Here is a 22,851-nt window from a genome sequence, read left to right on the forward strand (position 1 = left end):
GTACATGTTTAGAACCGCAAGAATAACACAGAAACTAACATAAGGTGTTTTTTTTCCCCATGCATTATAACACCACTATCAACTTTTTGTATCACATTTTTTTCTTCCATGAATCTTGAATGTATGGCCAGGAAAATTTCATTCAAATTTCTTGTTGCTCTCCACCATACAACACCATGCAAGACCCTCACAGTTGGGAGAGCTTAATTTAAACAAACTTGTACATGGTAAACAAGGCATATAAACCAGTTGAAAATAAAAATATTATATTACCTGTAAAATATACAGGAAATGAATAAGTAGAAATATCTGTGGAACACATGCTTTATCTCTAAGTTTAACTTACCCTGTCACGTTCAAAGCCATCTGCACGATCAATATTCCAATCCGTTTCAGGCTCGTTTTTCTTTTCACATCTTCCTTCTCGTGACCAATCTGTTTCTCTTCTGTTATCGCGCTCACGATCAGAAACACTTCTTTCACGTTCTAACTTTCTATCTCGCTCTTTATCATTTTTTGGAACCTTGGCATTTTTTTCATCATTATCGCGGCTAAAGGAAAGAGGATATACCATCAAGAAATATAAAGAACTGACAAAATTGACTAGTTAACAAAAGTAAATCACTTATACAATATAATAGATTTGAGCTGAGCTATTATACAGAGCCTTTTAATAATAACATATGCTCACATATCATAAATGCATATTGAAAGATTCAAAATAGTATTATAGAAATACTTTATGAAACGGTGTTGGACGGTTCAAGACATCCTAACAGATAAATTTCTTTCATTTTCTTTTCATTAATTCTACAATAATATGAAGATAAACTGTCAAGTTTTTACGTATTTAAGATTTCTTCATTGTAATGCAAAATTTAAATGAAATTTTGGCAAACAGATTGAATGGCAAAATATTTAATTTTTAGTCTGGGAACATTTCTAAGAATTAGTGCCGCTTGATGGGAAACTTCCATTCCAGTAACATACAGAAAACTAATCTGGAGCAGCATGGTAGGATTTTCACCAAAATGTTTTAGGTCTGTAGCAGAACAGCCTACTTCACTCTTTGAGCACATTGGCGTGAAATGACAGGCAATAGGCCCATACACATCAATAAGTCACACCCTTGTACCTTACATTTATTGCAATTAATTTACTTATAACATACGCTCAATTAATTCAAATTGATTACCCAAAATCTAAGCAATGTAAGTGATTTCTCATGCCTATGAATTCTGAAAACATACCCTCAATTTTAATTTTAAAAAATACGAAAAAAAAAAAAGAAATTTAAAAAATAGCATACCTTTTATCTTTTTTCTGACTAACAGGAGATTCTTCATCATCACTGAAGACTAATTTTGCACTATAATACAAAATTCAGAACGATGAAATCACAATAATTCAACAATATATTCTTTAAACAAATTGCAACATCATTGGCATTTTTTTTTTTTTTTTTTTTTTGATACACCAGTGGTGCACCACTTATCTCATACAAGAGATTAAATTGATATAGCTAAAAATATGACAGTAAAACATTTCATCCCTGAATTATTGACAAAGAAAACATGTTTCACTACTTCCTTGATTTTTTAGAATAACTAATTAAATATTTGCAGTTAATATTCTGCATAAAATATAATGTTAACAAAGTAATGCCTCAGAAAAGTGGGTTGTGACATATAGTAAGCATTATTATTCATTCTCTTGGTTTCATCATTTGGCAATAAACATTTTGAGCTGGGTACTTTTATCACAAAAAATGTACGTAACATACATTCAAGAATTGCAGTCATACAAAGGAAATTATTGCCTACAGGGTTATTATGAGAGTTTTAAAATTCAAGTAATCACTCCATTATTTCATTAGTACCATCATTTTGCAGCTAATAACTTTAATTTTTATTATTAGAAATCAAAAAATAAATAACACGTGCATTTACAAAATATAATTATACTGAGGGCTCAGAAAAGTGGGTTGTGAGACAGTTGTAATCAGCAATTTTCATCTTTAGATATCATCATTTCTCAGTTAATTTGACACATTTTAAAAATTACCACACTGTTGAAAAATTCCCCCAAGTGAGGGCAACATTTTTTAAACCGATAGGAGCTGTTATTTAATGCTTTGATATTAAAGGACTAAAATCAAAGAATAAATAACACGTGCATTTACAAAATATAATTGAACTGAGGGTTCAGAAAAGTGGGTTGTGAGACAGTTGTAATCAGCAATTTTCATCTTTAGATATCATCATTTCTCAGTTAATTTGACAAATTTTAAAAATTACCACTGTTAGAAAATTCCCCCGAGGACAAAGTTTTTAAAATCAATAGGAGCTGTTATTTAATACTGCGATATTAAAGGGATAAAAATCAAAGAATATCAAGAAATCAAACACATGCATTTACAAAATATAATTAAACTGAGGGTTCAGAAAAGTGGGTTGTGAGATAGTTGTAATCAGCAATTTTCATCTTTAGATATCATCATTTCTCAGTTAATTTGACAAATTTTAAAAATTACCACAGTTAATTCCCTCAGCGCAAAATTTTTAAAATCGATAGGAGCTGTTTTTAACACTGATATTAAAGGGATAAAATCAGAGAATATCAAAAAATCAAATAACACATGCATTTACAAAATATAATTAAACTGAGGGTTCAGAAAAGTGGGTTGTGAGATAGTAGTAATCAGCAATTTTCATCTCTAGATATAATCACTTCTCAGTTAAAAATTACCACTGTTGAATCTAAGTGAGGGCAAATTTTTTTTTTAAACCAATATAGCTGCAACTTAATATTGTGATATTAAAGGGCTAAAATTCAAATTTGAGTGGAGGCTTGGGGTCCTCTCAAAATCTACGAAGAGGATAGGTTTTTTGGAGGAAGGGGGAAAAAGCAGCGCTATTTGATTATTATATTTTGTTAGGTTGCATTTAAAGTTGAATTACTGATGTTAACCTTATTTTCTTTTCAATAGCAGCAATATAGATTCTGCAATGAAAGAGTGCCAACGACTTGAAACTGATGGGCACATTGTTACTATCAAATCAATATATTTATGTTGGTATCATGCCTAATCTTAATCTTCCACTCCATTATTTATTATTTAATGATTCTGAGACAATTTCCACAAACAAATGTAAATAATTTACACACAAAAATATTAAATTAGAAAAGTGGATAAAGAAATTTCTAATATCAAACACTCATTTAGAAATTATTAATAATTATCTCAAACATAAACTGTTGCATTCAAGTAAAGCTGATTACAAATACCAGTTTCAATAACCTACAGGACGTTAGAATACATTGTTCTCTAATGTACGTATGTCTTTTTATAGCTGAATGCCTATTGAACTATAATGCTAAGACACAAGAGAGCTCATTTTTCAGCAGTAAACTTAGCAATCTTATTTCATTATAGGTCCTTATAAATCCATACTGTTCAATAAAGAAACTGGAAAATATGAAAAGAATGCTTTTAATACCCAACTGGGCCCCCCCCCCCCCCCCTTGAGCAAAAACCGAACTAAGTTCTCCTTTCTCTTTGAATGATAACTAAATGTATTTGCCCATGTTTGAATAGCCTGTAGCGTTCTTTGATCGCAAAATGCCGAGGCTTTCAATATTCTTATAATTAATTCAGTTTCTTCATGGAAATATGCAATTACAATTTCAATGAGTAGTAATAATATACATACATTCAAAACTGCTGCCTCAGAAAAGTGGGTTGTAGATAAGGAGTAATCATTAATACTCATTTCATAAGTAACATCATTTGGCAGACAACACTTAACTTTGAAAATTTAATTACATAAAATTTTATAGCTAGAAAACATTTGTTTCGTACACAATGAGAAAATGAACATAAATATGGCAAGCTGCAAAATAATAGCAAATCAATACTTTCTACTATTTTAGTAATTTAATAAATATCTCAGATTATAAGTAAAGGTTGAAATCTATGTGTCTTTAAGATCGGTTTTAGTAGCATTTTGTGCAAGATAATGATATTATTGATAGCTTCACAATTTCAAATATACTGAATTAATTTCTATATATTACAAAAAAAAAAACTTTAACAATAGAAGAAACTAACTTGTAATCTATTTCTCCATGAGAGGTGGCCCAAGTGTCTGTAGTATCATTTTGTAGGATTTCATCGAATCCTTTCAAAGCTTTCTCAGTAATGATTGCTGCAGGACGCTGATAAGCTTCCTCTTCTGCAAGTGGTCTAACAGGCTGAGATCGCCTACAGTAAAAATGGAAATAGCAATAAATCCTCAGAAGAATAGTATTTCTAGTACAGCTGTTATTGGAATTTTTCTATGCAAGGCCATTTTGATTTTACATAAATTAACTTAATACTTGCCTATTTTCGGAATACGGATATGGCTGACGAGCATTCTGCTGCTGAGAGGGTGGAGGAACATTAGGATAATTTGAAGGATAACCTGAAGGGTAGTTATTTCTTCCAAACATCTGAAATTAAGATATATGTGTTTAGAACGTAATAGTTATTATACTATGTTATTATAGCATGGTCAAATAAGAGATCATGGGGATAACATTTTGCCTATGATTTCTTATTAGTCTCTACACATGCAGACTTGCCAAACTGTTCACTAATGACAGAAGTTGCTCGGAAAAAAAAAAAAAAAAAAAAAAAAAAAAAAAAAAAAAAACACAGGAGAAAATCACTGTTCAGGAAACCAAAAACGCTGCTTCGCATGTATATATATATTTTTTCAAAGGACAACTTGTTATAAATCTGCTTGTAATCAATCAATTACAATATTAATACTAATCAGTACAGCAGATTAAAAATTTCATTAAAAATTATTTTTCCTTAAAAAGTATATTTTAAACTAGGCAATATTTTTGTAACCACGAAGGAATTTGATGATACCCATTTTTAAAGTTTCTAGCACTTTACTAAACAAACTAATGCAAACAAAACCTGTAACTTCATTAGAAAGTCTAGTTTTAATTTTCTCTTAAAATTTTCTGCTTTTCAAAAAGGAAACCAAAACATGTATTAAGATCATAAAACAATGGTAGGTCTACATGTGGGAAAAAATGAACATATACAGACAGAACAAAAGCAATCAATGAAAAAAGTTAATTACTTTACATACAGCATAGAAAATTTCACTCACAGCAAGACATTTCTAAGCAAAAAAGATACATACAAGGCATTTAGAACTAAATGATTCAAAAAAAAAAAGGGCGGGGGATTCAATGGACAAGAATGCTCTAAAATAATGCATTTTAAACCATTAAATAAAATTCATTTCACTTTTAACTATGTTTTTTAGAAACTTAACCTTTAGGCTACGGCAACTATACAATTATCTTTTCCCTCTCCCTACGGCTCAAAGCTTTCTTAGTTCCTTCCCCCCGAATAGGACAGCATAAAGGGGGCGATGTCCACTTCGACCGCTGAGCTCTCCGCAATACAGGGTTACTATAGTGGGACACTATACTTGGCTAGTCATCACTTATTCAATGGTTTGAAAATAATTTTTTTCCCTCCTTGTTCCTTATGGGGTTCTCTAGGTTTAGATTTTCTGTAAGTATATTTGGTTCAGTTTTAAAATTGAAATCACTGAAATAACGCTTCTCGTCTAACCTAAGGCTAACGACAACAAAATAATAAATATCAAACTCTATTTGTGAGGTAGACCACTGGATTCAATAAATGACAGATGTCCTTATCTATGCGCTAAAATATGGAGGTAAATAGCGTTCAACTGAGACCAAAGCCATTGTAAATACAATGTAGAATACCTTAGATTCAAGGGAGGCAACTTTGCTTTTCAGCTTGGCTATTCAGAAAAATGACACTAATACGTGTGTCCAAGAAAGAATCCACAATAATAGCGAACAATTCCTTGCTTTGCTTTTCTGAGCAGGTGCAAGCGGAATATGCTTGAACACCGTATTCATTTACATAAAGAACGTTAGCGCTTATCTATCTTTTAGAGCATGCAAGGCACCCTTTTTTGTATATGAAGCTGGCGTTTCAAAGTCAATCACTGTCGAGTGAGATAATATGGAGAGACAGCCTACAAATCCCCTGATATCCCCATTCACTCTTTCTTCTAATTGTGGTTGAAATACCTCTAGTAATTGTTGAAGGATTAAGTTCCGCTCCCTTCACAATGCACAAGAAAAATATCTGGGCAAATTTGTTTTAGATTCCAAGTCTTTCCTCTTTTCAACATTTCCTATTTATGTACTATCTTTATAATACATTTTCACTACCCAGTACGTTGTTATTTGTGAGTAAGAGAAGATAAGTAAAAAAAAAAAAAAATACGCATGAGTAAACAGAAAACCAACCTCTTTCTTCCATTTTTTACTGGCATAAACAGTTCCAAATGTAAGAATTAATTAACAGAAAAAAAAACAAAAAAATAAACAGACATTAGACTCTCATTGAAAACTGAGTAAGATATATCAGGTGCTCTTATAAATTTTTTCACTTAACCTCTTTTTTTTTGCACAAGGAAGAAAGAGGAGCAACCGACTTTGACTTAAAAATTAACATTTTAAGCCCCTCAAATACAAACAGGGGGAAAACTGAATGCACAAATTTATACTTTATTAACTGCTTTATAAGGCCATAACGTTTAAGAATTCCCAAGTTGAACCATAAAATTAAAAAATTCAGCGAAAAAAAAATCCTCGTAAACGTGCCCCGGTGTACCATACTTATTTTGTTTCATTCAGCATATCCTTAGTCCTTTTGACTTTCTACTGAAATAATATTCGCTATAGACAAAATATCAAGGAAATACATTTATATTTTCTAAAATATCAAAATTAAGTTTTTATGCTTTTCACTCAATAAGTGATCAATTAGATAGATTTTGAGGCGTAGCGAAGGGGGGGGGGGGGTAAAAACACCCCTCAGAGCCCTTGATTTTAACATTCTTACCATCCCTAGTGCAATAACTTTTACATATGAAAAGGCTCGTTTTGAACAGAAAAACCCATCCAGAAGATAATTCTGGCTGTGCTAGTGACTCTTTTTATAAAAAAAAAAAAAAAAGAAAAAAAAAAACGTTTAGTCTAACTTTCAATTTTCAAACCAAAAGATTCACGACACAGATTCTTAATTGAATCTCTCTTTCAAATTTATTGATTTTAGAATGTTTTCCATGTTTTGTTGAAACGGTATTACAAATAATTTTCAGTTAAAATGTAAATAAAGAAATAAATGAAACGTGGCAAATCGCAAATTGATAAGTTGTTTCTTATTCAGCATGATATTCATTTTCGAAAAGTTAGCAAGATAAGATATGCTTTTCAAGTGTTTAATTATTTTTATAAAACCACAACAAAAGAAATATTTTGGAGAATGATGTTTCTTGCGCTCTGCTCCCTAAATATCTACACTGCTTAAACTAAATAGGTGTTTTGTACTCAGTAAAATATGCTGTTATTAATTATAGGAAGCCTTACTATTGGGTTATTCAACAGAAAAAGGCTATCAAAAATTTTTCTTTCCTTCAAGTATTTTACTTCTGCTTAACTTTCTCCCCTCTTTTTCGAAACTTCGCCACACATTCCTTCACTGGGAACAAAACTATGCCAAACGCCTCTGATTGACAGACCCCCAAAAGGGGTGTAGTGCGTTTCATTCATTTTCTCCCAGTGTAGGCGTGTGTGAAAGGATTATCAACTGCGGGAAGTAACTGGAGGGGGAAGGGAAGGACTGGTACAGACGTTGTACCACAGCCGTAGGAAGAGAGCACTTTTTGTCGGTACAGCATATGTACCGCCGTTGGCTAAAGGTTAACTTTAAATTAATAAAATCCTGCAAGTCCACCCCCCCCCCCATGGAGAAAAATAGACTTAGGTACCAACTGAACCATTATTTCAGAAATCAAAATAAGAATAAGTATCTGCATGCAGCCTGCAGGTACGAAAGACAATGCATAGTTCGTAGGCAAAATTTTTGTAATTCAATGCCTTTTTACAAATATCCATGAAAGCAAGAAGTGAACTTTTTTCATTAATTTATCAACAGATTATGAAGGTAATGTTTAACAGAAATACTAATTAGCAATAATTGGACAATGCAACGTTGTACATACTCGAAGCAAATGTATCTGCACACATCATGCGCATCCATACAAAACAATGGAAAACAAAGGGATGTAAGTGGCAAAATTAAAATTTTCAAAATAACTAGTATAACTGATAAGAAAACCTCCGTTTTGAGCTCCAGATTGCACAAAATTTACTTACATCACTTTCCTTCTCACTGCCTCATATTGTCTAACTATGAAAGAGACAGAAAAAAAAAAAAGTGAAGGTAAGGGAGTGGTACTTACAAATGAAGGCATCATCCCACGAAACTGCGGCGGAGGATGAATGTTAGATCCAGGCCCCATCTGCGCACCAATACCTGGACCATGGCCGAGGGATGGCACAGGACCCATGGGGGGACCACCGGGTGATGAGGTTGATGAAACGCTGCCAGATGGAATATTTCCCCCTCGAGAGGCTGAATAAGGACGCTGGTCTCGTGAAGGGAGAGGCTGTGCTTCCGACGAAGCCTGGGGACCGTTCACGCCACTGCCACTGCTCTGTTGCTGGCCTCCTGCCTGTCCAGCAGGTGGCTGTTGCTGAAGTGTCCCTCGTCCCCAGCTGCCTTCCGCTATTTAAAAAATAAATCAATTAAACTTAAAATTTGTTTCAAACACTTTATTAGTTATCATAATCAATAATTGTATCCAAGTTAATTTGCATTAAAAGTTTCAACAAATTTTAGAGCATCTAGTTATGCTTTAGATTAATGTGGAATGTCATGACAGTTTGGTAATGGCCAGATTGTTTTCTTTTTTTTTTTAGCAGCAGGCATTAGTTAGAGCAATATAACTTTTCCCTGTCCAGTTAAACATTTTCCCCAGACTTCTCTTTCAACTCGATTTCTCATTCTTTCCTCATTATAAGTCTACAATGCCTGCATGCACCAAGCTTTCTAAAAACTCAAAACATTTTAGGACTGATTGTTAGGGAGGATGTTAGGGAGAAATGAATGACTTTCTCCCACTAAATGGGGATGAATGAATTATGACTTTCTTCTCCCCCTTAAATCACCTACAGATCTCCCAAAGTAGCATTTTCAGTTCTTTGAAATATTTTTAGCGGACAGCACCTGACCTCCTTCATCTAAGTTTAGAAAATTTGGCCAAAAATCGAGTTTTTAACCTTTTCTCAAAAAAACAAGTTCAATTTCTGATAAATGTTTACATGAAAATCAAAATTTCGTTGCTACTTTACAAGTAGACATTCAAAAAAAAAAGGTCATGTGACAGGCAGGCTGTGCCAAAAGGTACAGTACAGTTTGCCATCTTAAAAATGTATAGGTCAAAGTGAGAACAATAAGTAATCTTCTTGAATGCCCAATAAAGTATCCATTTAAACTAAGAATTTTTTTGCAGTTAAATTTTGAACCAACAGTAAACTGAGTAAGTACAGTCGAACGTTGTAACACAAAACCCGGATTTCAGGACACTCTGGGCGTCACATCTCTTTTCCAAAGTCCCGAACTTATGGCATATAATCTCAATGTTAAGTGGCTTCAAGTTCTCCCACCAGTGATTTAATATGAAGATCCGGTAACCACGACACTTTGAGCTGCTCAGATAAGATAGAATATTCCTTTACTATTGAAATATTTTCAATAAAATAATGAAAACATCTGGAAGAATTTGACGTTGATATTTTTGACAAAAGACGAGAAACTTGGGTTTTTTTTTTTTTTACACATGCTACCTGCTAAACTGACTTAACGAAGTAGAAAAAGAAAAGCAGCACTATAGCTACTTTCAGCTGTAGTAGATCATTACAAGTCCCCCCCCCTCATGGGAGAAAGAAAACATTACTGAACCTTGTATTAGAATGAGTAGGAAGACACAACCTTAATGCATAGAAAGGAATTAGAAAGTGTTCTTCAAAGGCTATGAGATTAGCAGTCAGAATCAAGTCGGAATGTGGTCTATATAAAGTGAAGAGTTCTTCACTTGTGTTTTCTCTTTTGGGATTATAACTAAATAAAACTTTTTCCCATTTAAAAATGAAATCCGTAGAAAGTAGGATTGTGTAAATTGTTATTCGGAAAGTTAACACCTTTTGTAAAACATTTTAGAGCAAAATAAAACAAAGGAAGTATTTTTTACTTATGATTTTAGCCTTATTCGTGTCACATTTCATCATAAACTCGCATAGCATACGTGATGTCACTTCGTGTTACCCCACCCTAGCCCCTTGTCAATTTTAAATCTCCTTCTCTTTAAAGCATGACGTCATATATGGACAGCCTATTGACAGATTCCTAGGATTTGTGTAAAACCGTGTTATATCAGTCTAAGAAGCAGAACAAAAAAAAATTTCTTTTTCGTTTCTTCCACCTGAGAATTCATTCAGAGAGCGTACAGTATTTGCAGAGTAAAAATCAAAGATTGCATTTGAATAAGCCAAACTGATTAACCTAAGCTCACCGGACACTATGTAGAAGCAATTAAAGGGCATACTCATATTTAACACTATCGAGTTCTATCTACCAGCAAGAGTACAGCACAGTGAGAATTTACTTTCTGGGAGACAGGAGAAAATCATTTCTGGCTGCACTTATTGATAGAGAGAATTTTATCGAATTGAACATTATCGATTGTTACAATGAATATTAGGGTGCATCATTTGCCCGACTAGTCTAAAATTGTTTTGTCCCTAATTTAAAAATGTTCTCATACCACTAGATAGTATTCCTGTGAATTTTTATGAAAATCAAAATTGATTTAGGTATCCCACCTCAAGCAAAAAGTTTCTTTTTTAAGGTAAATGAACAGTTATAACATCAAAAGTGACTCAAAGTGCAATACTGAGAAATAATTTTTAAATTATTTCATTTACATTTTACCTGTGTTAACTTCAACTGTTAACATTTTTACAGTAACTTTCCATAACATCTTTTGTAACTGTTAGTTTAGATTCACTATTTGTTTTCAACTTTCTACCATTTTCTTCTATCACACAACTGCTAATGCCAGTTCTTTAAGTTTTCTTCTTGTTATTCTATGCAAATGTGTTGTAAACACCACTTAAATAAGTTGATCTATACTATTTTAATTCATAAGGTCCATGAATTTTCGAAAGTAACATATTGTGAAATTTTTCAATAAACATGAGTAAATCAGCTGCTGTTGAATCAGTGACATTTTCTCCACAAACAAAGCCTTGTTCATCTGTACAAAAGGTAAAAGTCAAAACCAGACAATCTTCAATTTTATTTGGACTTGGAATAACTCAAGAGGACTCGGAATTTAAGGGCTCACGTTCCCCCACTAGCTTGCAAGTGCTTCGCTGCTTGATGTGTCATATTGAGAAAGGTGCCGATCAGAATCTTACCAAATGGGAGTCTTCAAAACTTGCCTTGTCAAAAATATCTGATTTCTATGCAAAAGCAAACATTCCAATGATTACTAAAAGTAAATCCTGTGAGAAAATACTAAAACTTCGTGAAGACAACACAAAACTAAAAGCAATTCCTCTTCAAAGAAGAAATACAACAAATTCCATTAATAAAGTAAAGAAAATGGAAGAAGAATTAGCTAAAACATTTTCATTATGGCCTAAAAATGTAGAATGCCTTATAAAAAATCCAGAAGATTTAGCTTTTCTTCAATCTATGAAAAGTGATCATCTAGCAACCTTTAGCTCACACGATAAAATATTACACTGAAACATTAAGTGTCAGGAAATGCGTGAAATATCAAAAGCAGCATTTTGTGAAAAAATAGCCAAGGAAACAAGGAACTTCAATACAAGTTTTAATTCAGCTATTATTGATGAAATTGAAAGAGATGAAAATAGTGATGTAAGTGATACAAGTGATGAGACAGATCCGAGAGATCAGATTTATAATGCTCATAATACCAGAAATCATCATCGTACAATACGAACTGGTACATATGCTTTTATTCCACATGATATTATAAAACGACCTGATGTTATATCATTAGCAACACGTTTAAAATGACGCCAGCACACGAGTGCAAAAACAATGTTATCAACTTAGCTAAATCAAATGTTGTGTTTTGCAGAGGTGACTACTTAGCATTTGTTTAACTTTGTCTTTTATTCTCAGTAAACGATCCAAATGAGATAACTGCAGCAGACTTTAAATGTCTAGGAGCTTTATATAAAGCAGATGGCAAAATTAATTTATTTAATCAAAATTTGCTTATTTCAACATCAAATCCAAGAACCACCAACTGGAACAATAACTACACATCAACAAGTTTTAAAATTTTGTTAATTTTGTCACTTTGGTATATAGTTCATGGTGGATGATGTGCACTTCTGTCTTCGATGCACCATGGAATGACTTGCAATTCTTTATTTTACTTATAAAATATAGTATTATTAATTCGGAAATTTCTGGAAGTGCAATTAATATTTTTAAAATCACCTTTGGTATCTGACAGAAGAAACTGTACCTCTAGCACTATGGAGTGATAAAGTGCCTGAAGCAGACCGACGTGCTCTTGCTGACAGTATATTAGCCATTAGACCAGCTAATCTTTCTAATCCAAAACACAGATTTGGTATGGGATTTGGAAAACCACAGTTTCCAACAGAAATTCATTTTTCTTCAACACTGTCTGATTTTGTTGGCATTGATTCCTGGTTTTTATTTTTAATTTTGAAGTTAGATTCAGAATTCATGGTGGAAGATGTTAAACAGTGGCCAAATTGTATTTCATATCAGACTTCAAAAACAAATTTGAAAGGAATAAATGTAGTAAACGATTGTGCTGAGTGAGGAATAAAGCTGACCAATGACTTTTTAATGGCAGTCAAAACTGAAGATCCTTACCAGAATATATTACAAGTAGTTGAGCATGATCGAAAACAACTGCCAAATCTTCGCAAAAGGAGGAAAATTGAGTAAAAAAATTGATTAAAAACAAACTTTTAAGCCAAACTCTAATATTTAACAAAGTAATATTATGAAATATACAATAAATTGGCTTCAATAAATCAAATAATTCTTTCAATAATTAAATAAATGTAAAAAATTGCTTAGTGTGTTATTTTTCTGAGTTTTCATAACTTTCAATTGTCAGGTGGCACACATAGATATTGTTCAAAATGGGAAAAATTTCACACAAATTATTAATTTTGTATGTAGAATAAAAGTAGCTTAGGGACAAAGCATTTGTAAACGAAAAAAAAAAATTGATGGGGCGTATGATGCACCCTAATGAATATGCTCATGATAGCTAACTCAAATCAATTACACTGCTTTATAAATTCTTTATCAACATTTAACTTTTTTTTGACAAGTTAATACATGAACCTGGCAGGAAAAAAATAAAAACGTATGAGATTTACAGAAATTTTAACCTTTTAAAAGCAAGCTATTTTTAATGACAATTGGCCAAGTTTTAAAATGCAGATTATTGGAGGTATTAACGTACTTTGAGGTCTTAGACTTGGTCCTGGTCCATATTGAGTATCTGCACTGGATTTCTGGTTGCCTTCTGTTGGTACATCTCCACCAGCTAACTTGGGGAATTCCTGAGGAAAAAATGGCGACTGCTGGCCCAAGAAGTTCTGTTCTCGACCACCATCCTCTTGGTTTGATGTGACACTGCTCCATGTTTTGTTTACTCCAGATGTTGCAACTGTGTTTGTTGTACTTGTCTATAAAATTACATTTACTTAATTAAACTTTTCTTTAAAAAAAATAAAATTTGATTTTACAATTGATCATGATGTACTAATTGAACATGTATAAATCTTTGAATGGTAAAAAGCACTTTCCTAGTATTTGAAAAACATAGCCGAAAGGGACAACAGTTGTTCCAAGCTTTGTGGAAGTTGCAAAGCACCACTTTTGGAGATTTATGTTAAAACTTAGCAACTTATTTGTTTACTCACAATCAAATCCAGTAAACAGCTTAACTACTAAGAATGCACTGATTAGTCAACGGGAAAAGGTACTGTCCATTTTAGTCGATTATATTACATACCGAATGGGCTATTTTTTTTAAATAAAAAATTACTTGAATTATGCCTAGAACAAGAAACTATGCTGAACAAATCTACAACATAAGATGACATGTAATATACAAATAATGAAATAGAACTAGGGATAAAAATATTTTGAAAGATATTAATAGACTTAATGCATGTTTTAAAAAAGAAGGGATTGTGAAATAAATAATAATATAGCTTTAAACTCTACTAAATGTTCAACTTTAAAAGTGTTCACAGACCATCCACTAACTAAATATTTGAATTTTCATGTCCAGTTTACAAAATAGAATAATTTTTCTTAGATAAGAAATTTAGCTCATAGCATTCTGGTGTATCTTTTTTTTAATTACAAAAATTGAGAAAAATAATCTCCACAGAAATAAACTATTTACTAATTCTCAAAAGTAAAAGTTGTTACAATAATCGATCAGTTGATTATCTTTTCCCAATTAAACAGTAATCGGCCAATTGGTGCATCCCTATCAATTACCACAAAGAAAATTGCCATATATATATCAATACACAATCAGAAGCATACACTGCAGAGAGGCTAGCCTGCACTTTTCTACAACTAATGTAACATTGCACAATTTGCAAGCACTCAATCCTATTTTGTTTTGCTTTCATAATGCTCTAGCTAAAAAATAAAATGAAAAAGTTCAAGCAAATATCATAACACAGGTGATCTCAGAAAAGGTGCCAGAGAGAAAGGCGAGAAGTGCTGCAAAGTGTCCAGTGTGAAAATATTTATTCACGATATAGATTGGGGGGGGGAGGGGGGGCATGAGAAAATTCTAGTTCTTTAAAAGTGTACGGTAAACAGGAAAAGTTTGGGAAACTGTCATAAAATTCAAAAATAAACTTTACTTTCTGAGTAGGTTGTGATAGTGAAGAGGCTGGCTGCGATTGCGGTGATTGCTGCTGATTTCCATTGGTCTCTTCTGCTTTGCCTTTTTCTTTGGTGGTACTGCCCCATCCTTGACCTCCACTTGGTACTAAACTTATATTAGGATTGTTGCCACTATTTTCACTTTTTAGACTTGGTAAATTAGCAGGAGGAGGCATACGGCGACCAGTGCCGACTTTACCCAGTGATTGTAATCCATGTTTAGGTTGAACTGAAAATTTAAAAATCCTGTATTCAAAAACAACGTTATTCAGAATCAAAAGAATTATCCCTTGTCAAAAAGCATTCTTACCAGTTGCTTTGGGGTTTTCTAGACTTTTTCCTTTATAAAGGCTATTTATGTCTAACGCAACATACTTCGACCTTCCTTTCTCCGCCTTTGCATTTAGCCCCGAAACTGCAGACATGCTGATCAGAAGAAGTCATTGAGTACAGAGCACTGCACCCAGGGAACGGTCCGCTCCCTGCAAAAGAAACTCCATTAATAAAATATGCATCACATATGGCAAAGTATACAATTTGTGATGCAAAACAATTTCTGTTCAACCTGTTTCTGATGTTACACAAACCAAAGAAAAGCCTGAGGTACAGATGAGAAAAAAATGCCATACTTTTTAACAAAACATTTTCAAGGAGGGCAAAGCAACATTCACACATGGTCAGTACAGCGAGTGAGCTCCCTAAAACCAGTTTTGGGTCAGCGTTGAAGCCTTATTGTACGGGACCCGTCAATGTGACGAGAAGCTAGATATCCGTCGTCCGTATAGTTGGGAGTCTAATTTCATTGGTCTCCACGAGACCAATAAAAAAAGTGCGCTTTCTCTATTGGATGAGAGTACTGATAACTGCTTTACTCGAATTCCCTATATATGAATGCTTCTCCCTTTTCAGAAAACGCATGTCTGTCCGCTTAATGTGGCGAAAGTGATATGAGCTTAAGTAAGAACATTTGCAATCATTCAAAGGTTCAATACACAACCAGGGCAGCAGAGCTGGAGTCCAGCTGATTTTGGGGTGAAGGAGCAAGTCCGTCAGAGTTGAAAGTTCCAAAATTTCTGGAGTTGGAGTATGTCATTTTCCCTCCGACTCTACAGTCCTGTACACAACACCACAAAAAGTACCCGTTTCTGAATATTTCAACTGCAAAACAGCACTTTATTCTTTTAATAAGGATGAACTTTATGGTATACAGTAATCCTACAGACCGGAAGTCTGTAATCCTAATTTTAGATGTTTTCCCAAGTTAGCAGACTATTCTGATTTTTTTTTCATTACAAATTGCCAAGTTTTGTCACAGTACTATGTTTTGTTTTGATCTGTATGAAACAGATATCCAACAATCTTTCGGAAATCTCGCTGAACACTTAGTGACATTTACATTTTATTTTCATAAAACTTGAGTACAGCACTTATTGCAGAAAATGTTAAAGAGATTATTTTAGTTTGCAAAAAAGTTTCAGTTTATTTTGGTCTGTGATTGTTGAACATTTGCAAGGGAAAGGATTAGTCCAGGAAAATCTAATCATTTTTATAATTGCAAATGGATCATCAAAAATTAAATTACTTCAAAAATATAGATATTAAATATTAGGGAAACATTTATAAAAAGTTTAATAGTATGCAAATAATTTCACTATTGCATTTGCTATATATTGTTCAAGCTTTTCACATTGCAAAAATTTCACCACCTGAATTAAATTATACTTCATCTGATAAATAAACCATTTGAAATTAAGAATTAAAATTTCTAGAAGCGTTACATTGATGCAATTAACATTTTATTTTCAGTATTACATTAAACACAGATTAGGCAACACAGTAGAATTATCATGCAGTATTTACCATCTGTCAACACAAACCAATAGTTTTGTTCACATATTACAAAAACACATAGATTGAAAATGCGATGTCGTGAATTGATAAAATATCGACTACAATAACTTACTTGATCACAAAACGTACGAAAATTTGAAATCGTTAACAAAAATCAAAAATTTAAGTGAACAAACACATCACGCCGGAAATAAATTTCACTTTATCGGATCTTTTCAAAAGTCGTTTAAGCAATACAATAGGTAAATTCTTCGTTCAAATAAAAATGCACCACGCAAAGCATTTTTAACACAAATGCCAACTAATCTGATGGGCGTGTGAAGATCTTCGAAACGAGTTTAAAGTTTTATAGCATTATAATTACAACATAATCAATCAAAAAAATATAATAACCTTCATAAAAATGTATCATCAAATGTGTACTAACTTGAAATTCGAATTATTTCTCGTTTCACTATATGAGGATTTCAATGACAACGTAAGCCTAATATGGTGAAAGGATCATACAATGAAAACACAACAAACTGAAGATCGCACGTACTGAAGTACAAGACATGAAGTATTTATAGCAGAAAATCAAATAATTTCGGTAGTCCGAGCATGCGAATGCACTTTCATACTCTATCTCAAATAATAACAAAAACAAAAGAGCGGATGAAAACAAAGCTTGAATTGCGCAGTATGAAGCTTTGTTAACACAAAAGTATTTGACTGCTTAAACAATTTCTGGCAATAAATAAGAGCTGTATCAACATAACTGTACTCAACTAATATTTAAAAATAGAGGAAAAATCAAAACAAAAACAAAAAAAAAGTTGGTGCATAAGTATTTTCAACTCAGCTTGAAGCCGCAATATAATTTACATAAGCAGTTTAATATTTCTCAAAAATATAAAAATAGGCACCTACCTCGGTCCGTCCAAATGGGTTATTTAATAAATTAAGAACGGTAATGTTTTGAAAGAGGTGCAAGGGATGGATGGCGGCAGATTGTGACAAGTATGTGAAATAGGTCCAATTTCCGAGGACCTCTCAAAAATGGCGAACAACAACTCTCTTTTCTCCCGTAAGCGTTTAATAACCTGTGAGATGACGTCATGGGAAGAGCCCTTCCCATAAGCCCTTGAAATCTTCAATGGGATCTCCGCAAATTTAAAATTGAATAGAAATTTCATTTTCTCTTAAATTTATTTCTTTTCGATGAATTTTATGTCACTGGAAAAAGCAGCAATAGAACTGTTGGAAAAATTTGTCGTAAAATTAATACTTAATTTTCCATGTAGCAAAGTAGAACTTGAGAAAGGTTATGAATCATTAATGCTCAATTAAAAATTAATAATCTGCTTTTAATTCGCACTGGAAAAAAAAAAAACTTTATTTTTTTTCTTTTCAATTATTCCACAGTCCTGTTTTCCCGCACATCACCAAAAAAAGAGGGGGAGAGAAAAATAATGAAAAAAAAATGAATTTAATTTTTTTAAATTAATTTTTCTCCCCTTTATCTTCTTTATCGACATTTTAGAGCACATGCAATCTGTAACGTCTAGCATACTGCATTTGTTGCACCGTTGAGCAGCAAAAAAAGGGGGAAATCAGTAAAACTTTGGAGACAGCAAACTATCAAAATACTTTTGTTATTAAATTCAAAGCAAAACAAAAAAAGAGAAGACCTGGCTTTCAACAAATGAAACTGTGTAGTCTCTGCTCTCATCAGGGGCGGACTCTGGGTCCCCCAAAAGGAAGCCAACCTTGACTCCCGAACGGCGCAAAAAGAAAAAAAAATTAAAAAAATTAATTTGAATTTTGTCATCTTGAATTCAATTGATATTTTTCGCAAACACGAGTGTGTGTGTATACGTAAGCGTGTGTATTTGTGTGTGGGGGTATGTGTGTGTGTGTAGGCATGTGTGTTTGTGTCTGTGTGCAGGCATAAGTGTCTGGGTAGTTGTGTGTAGGTGTGTGTGTGGGGGGGGGGTTATGTGTATGTGTGTGTAGGCATATGTTTTTGTGTCTGGTGTGCAGGCATGAGTGTGTGGGTAGTTGTGCGTATGTGAGTGTGTAGGTGTGTGTGATGTTTGTGTATGTGTACGTATGTGTGTATATGTGTATGTGTGTAGGTGCGTGTATGTACGCGTGTAAGTGTAGGATATTGACGAAACCTGGAGACGGTTTTCGCTAGAGGTGCAGCCGAAATGGGAAGATTGGGCGCCGACTATTGGGCGCCGAGCATTTTGGGCGCCGGGAACTTTGGGCGCCGGGAATTTTGGGCGCCGAGCATATTGTGCCCAGTATTCCTGGGGCCTAAAATGCTCGCGCCCAATTTTCCCGGTGGCGAATTTTGAAACGCTCTGAATGCTTACGTTACGGTATCTACCGGTTCGTTAACCACGTGACAGCTAATGATCACGTGCTCCAATCAACTGCTTAGAAAAGAACCGGTTGATCATAGAACGTTGCGGTCTGTAACCGGTCGACCGGTGAGGTTCGTCGAACGCAAGGAATGCTTGCGTTCGTCGAGCTCAACTGGTAGCTACCGGTTAATCGATCACGTGACATCTAATGATCACGCAGCGGTTAGCAACCGGTTACTCAGTGGTCGACCGGTTAGGATCGCCGAACAAAACTAATTAGAGTACATTGGCGAAATGAGAAATAAAAACGAGCTCGTTCTATTAAACAGCATGGTGACCTGGATACATTAAAGCAACTCCGAGTAAAATGCAAACAGAGCCGCCCCTTTAAATTGTGAGGTAGAAATTGCAATGCGAAATATTGCTGTTTAAAGTTTTAGTTCGTTTTAATTTCACGATTTACTGTTTTTTGTGTTGTGAAATATTTCCGTTTTCGTAGGGTTTCTTCTGAATCTTAATTTACGTCTGTATTGTTGTTATGTTTGGAACCCTTTCCCACAACTACCAATCGCTTCTGAAGTGCTCCAAATTCAGAGTTAATTACAATACAATATGAATAGCAACCCCTTCTGCAAGTTTTCCGGATTTTTCGCATGCCATGAATGTAAGGGAAAAAAACGGAAACGAACAAGTTCAAAGGGTGCAAGAATGCACTAACCAAGGGCACTCACTTTGGCTCCCCTCCCCCCTCTAATTTAACTATCACAGGTGCTATGAATTCAAAGTCAATTATACAATATTTGCTGTAAACTTCTTTGGTAGGGAACATTTTAATATAATTAAGATTTTGGTCCATTCTGCAAATTATTATCAATTATCAGTTCATTCAGGCAAAATTAACACGGTCTAGGAAGATTGGGCACCGCAGATTGGGCGCCAACTATTGGACGCCGCATATTGGGCGCCGGGAACTTTGGGCGCCGAGCATTTTGGGCGCCGGGAACTTTGGGCGCCGAGTACTTTGGGCGCCGAGCACTTTGGGCGCCGGGAACTTTGGGCGCCGAGCATTTTGGGCGCCGGAAACTTTGGGCGCCGAGCATTTTGGGCGCCGGAAACTTTGGGCGCCGGGAACTTTGGGCGCCCAGCACTTTGGGCACCGGGAACTTTGGGCGCCAAGCATATTGTGCCCAGTATTCCTGGGGCCTAAAATGCTCGGCGCCCAATGTTACCGGCGTCCAAAATGCTCGGCGCCCAATGTTCCCCGGCGGCGAATTTTGAAACGCTCTCAACGCTTACGTTACGGTAGCTACCGGTTAGTTAACCACGTGACAGCTAATGATCACGTGCTCCATTCAACTGCTTAGAATGGTAACCGGTTGATCATAGAACGCTGTGGTTAGTAACCGGTCGACCGGTGAGGTTCGTCGAACGCAGGGAATGCTTGCGTTCGTCGAGCTCAACTGGTAGCTACCGGTTAATCGATCACGTGACATCTAATGATCACGTGCTTCATATTAATACGGTAACCGGTGATGATAGAACGCAGCGGTTAGCAACCGGTTACTCAGTGGTCGACCGGTTAGGATCGCCGAACAAAACCAATTATTGGCGAAATGAGAAATGAAAACGAGCGCGTTCTATTAAACAGCATGGTAACCTGGAGACATTATAGCAACCCCGAGTAAAATGTAAACAGAGCCGCCCCTTTAAATTAGTCCAGTCAATAGATACATTTTACCTTGCAAAAAATGGGGTCAAAGATTTTATTTTTTTAATTTGTACATATTTGTGCCGACATGGAAAAACCAAGTTATCCAACACGAAAGATCCCGGGAGAACTTTTGGGGGCCGAAAAACCACAAAAATTTATGATTTTTGTTTTTTCCAAAATATCTCTGAAATGGTTCAACTTAGAAAAAAGTTTTAAATATAAAGTTTAAAGAACATAAAATTTCCTACAACTTTTGTATTTACAACTTTTTTGTAGCACAAATTACAAGCTTGCTATAGCTCTTTGAAAATAGGTCATTTTTCTTTACTCCGAAAAAAAAAAGCTTTCACAGCGAAAGCAAGGCGTCGTAATTATTAGAACTTGAATAGAAACTTAAGTTTCAGGAGAGTTTATCGACATCTTGAGTAGTTTGAGTTTCTTGCTCACCCCCCCCCCTCGCGCTGGACACAGTAGCAATTCTGGCTGACAGATTAGTTCCCACTAGACTCCAAAAACAAACGATGTATTATGAAACTGAAATACATATATACGCATTCATTTAAAGCTCATACGACGATGCAATAATAATTTTAAAAAAAACCTACCCCACTGCTCACGAACTAATTTTTCTGATCTGACAAAGGTAGTCTTCATCAGACTCCAATAATAGATGATATATTGTTGTTTGTAACTGGATTACACAATATATACATTCATTTGAGGGATATAATTCGTACATTCTAATCTAATTATTGCAAACAAAGACGCGATTTTTAAACATTAATGTGAAGGAATGAATATTAGGCAGCTAATAAGCAAACAATCAACACAGTCATGCATCCTATGCTCTGATACAATAATAATAATAAACCCTCCCCCACCGCTCACGAACTAATATTTCTAGCCTGACAGAGGTAGTCTTCAGTCAGACTCCAATAACATATGATTTATATTGCAGTTTGTAATTGAATTACAAAATCTTCTCATTCATTTAAAGCACATAATTCGTACCATCTATTCTATTACAAGCGAAAATGCAATATTCGAATATAAATGTGAATGAATAAATATTAGGGTGATAATAAGCAAACAATAGACATAAAAATGAATAAAGAAAGGTACAATAGTAATACGTAAATGAACACTTTGAAAAAATTCTGCAGAAACTGACTTTTTGAGGCATGAAAAACCCAAAAGAATTACCTTACAAAATGAAAATCCAACTGTAGAAGATTAATACATACATCTAAATTACAGAGAGATTCATTCGACCTTAAAGCAAATAGAGAAATAATAACAAAATACGCTGTTTATCTTCTTCGAAGCCGTTTTGAAGGTTCAGGTTCTCCCTGAACCTTCAAAACGGCCCCCTCCCAGAATCTGTAGGGGGTAGAAAAAAGCTTTGGTCCTTTAATTGTTCATCTCCTTGTTGCGGTCAAAAGCTCCTGGAACAAATTATCTTCTTCAGCAGTCTCATCCAAAGATGAAATTTCTGCAACATTTTCACAATTTGTGCCACTGCAGTGTTTGCACGTGCTGGAGCATTTTAAACCTGCCTTGTGACAAGAACAGGCTACAGTAAAATTTTTCTTGCAGGTACAAGGTACAATCTTCAAAAGATTCTGAGTAACTGAATCTCTTTTCGTGTCAACATGCATTAGACCTTGCGTCCTGCGTTCCCAACCCCATTTCTCTGGATCAATTATGTTGCCCAACCAACTTTGAATTTGGTGGTAGAACCGATATGAGTGATAACGTCCAGCATCCCCCCCCTCCCCGCACGTTGGAGGTAGCCCTGCAGAGATTTATCTTAGCCCTGTATACTAGTTTTATAAAAAGATTAAATTGCAAAGTATCCAAAGATAGGTTCAAATACTTTACGTCACCTGTGTATAATATTTGCAAAATGTTTTCTCCAGCTGCAGCTAAGGAAGGCATCATGATGACAGATTGGGTCCATAAATACTTCAATAGCT

At 34.5% G+C, this 22,851-nt stretch overlaps 1 protein-coding gene across 3 annotated transcripts in view; it reads right to left on the reverse strand.

The window, feature by feature from the left end:
- LOC129216208 (protein PRRC2C-like) overlaps window positions 1-17,889 on the reverse strand; it is a 65,379-nt gene extending 47,490 nt beyond the window's left edge. For 2 of the 3 annotated variants that reach the window (XM_054850398.1, XM_054850396.1), the window contains exons 1-9: window positions 17,723-17,889; window positions 15,273-15,444; window positions 14,941-15,191; window positions 13,512-13,737; window positions 8,358-8,683; window positions 4,385-4,494; window positions 4,112-4,264; window positions 1,310-1,369; window positions 347-551 (exon numbers count right to left, since the gene is read on the reverse strand). In XM_054850398.1, coding sequence (XP_054706373.1) covers window positions 347-551; window positions 1,310-1,369; window positions 4,112-4,264; window positions 4,385-4,494; window positions 8,358-8,683; window positions 13,512-13,737; window positions 14,941-15,191; window positions 15,273-15,387 — 1,446 coding nt within the window. In that variant the 5' untranslated portion in view covers window positions 15,388-15,444; window positions 17,723-17,889. The remainder of the gene's footprint in view (window positions 1-346; window positions 552-1,309; window positions 1,370-4,111; window positions 4,265-4,384; window positions 4,495-8,357; window positions 8,684-13,511; window positions 13,738-14,940; window positions 15,192-15,272; window positions 15,445-17,722) is intronic. The other variant, XM_054850397.1, reaches the window with a different exon arrangement.
- Window positions 17,890-22,851: the final 4,962 nt, after the last annotated feature.

The sequence above is a fragment of the Uloborus diversus genome, chromosome 2 (assembly GCF_026930045.1).
Source record: "Uloborus diversus isolate 005 chromosome 2, Udiv.v.3.1, whole genome shotgun sequence".
In the NCBI taxonomy this organism is placed as follows: domain Eukaryota; kingdom Metazoa; phylum Arthropoda; class Arachnida; order Araneae; family Uloboridae; genus Uloborus; species Uloborus diversus.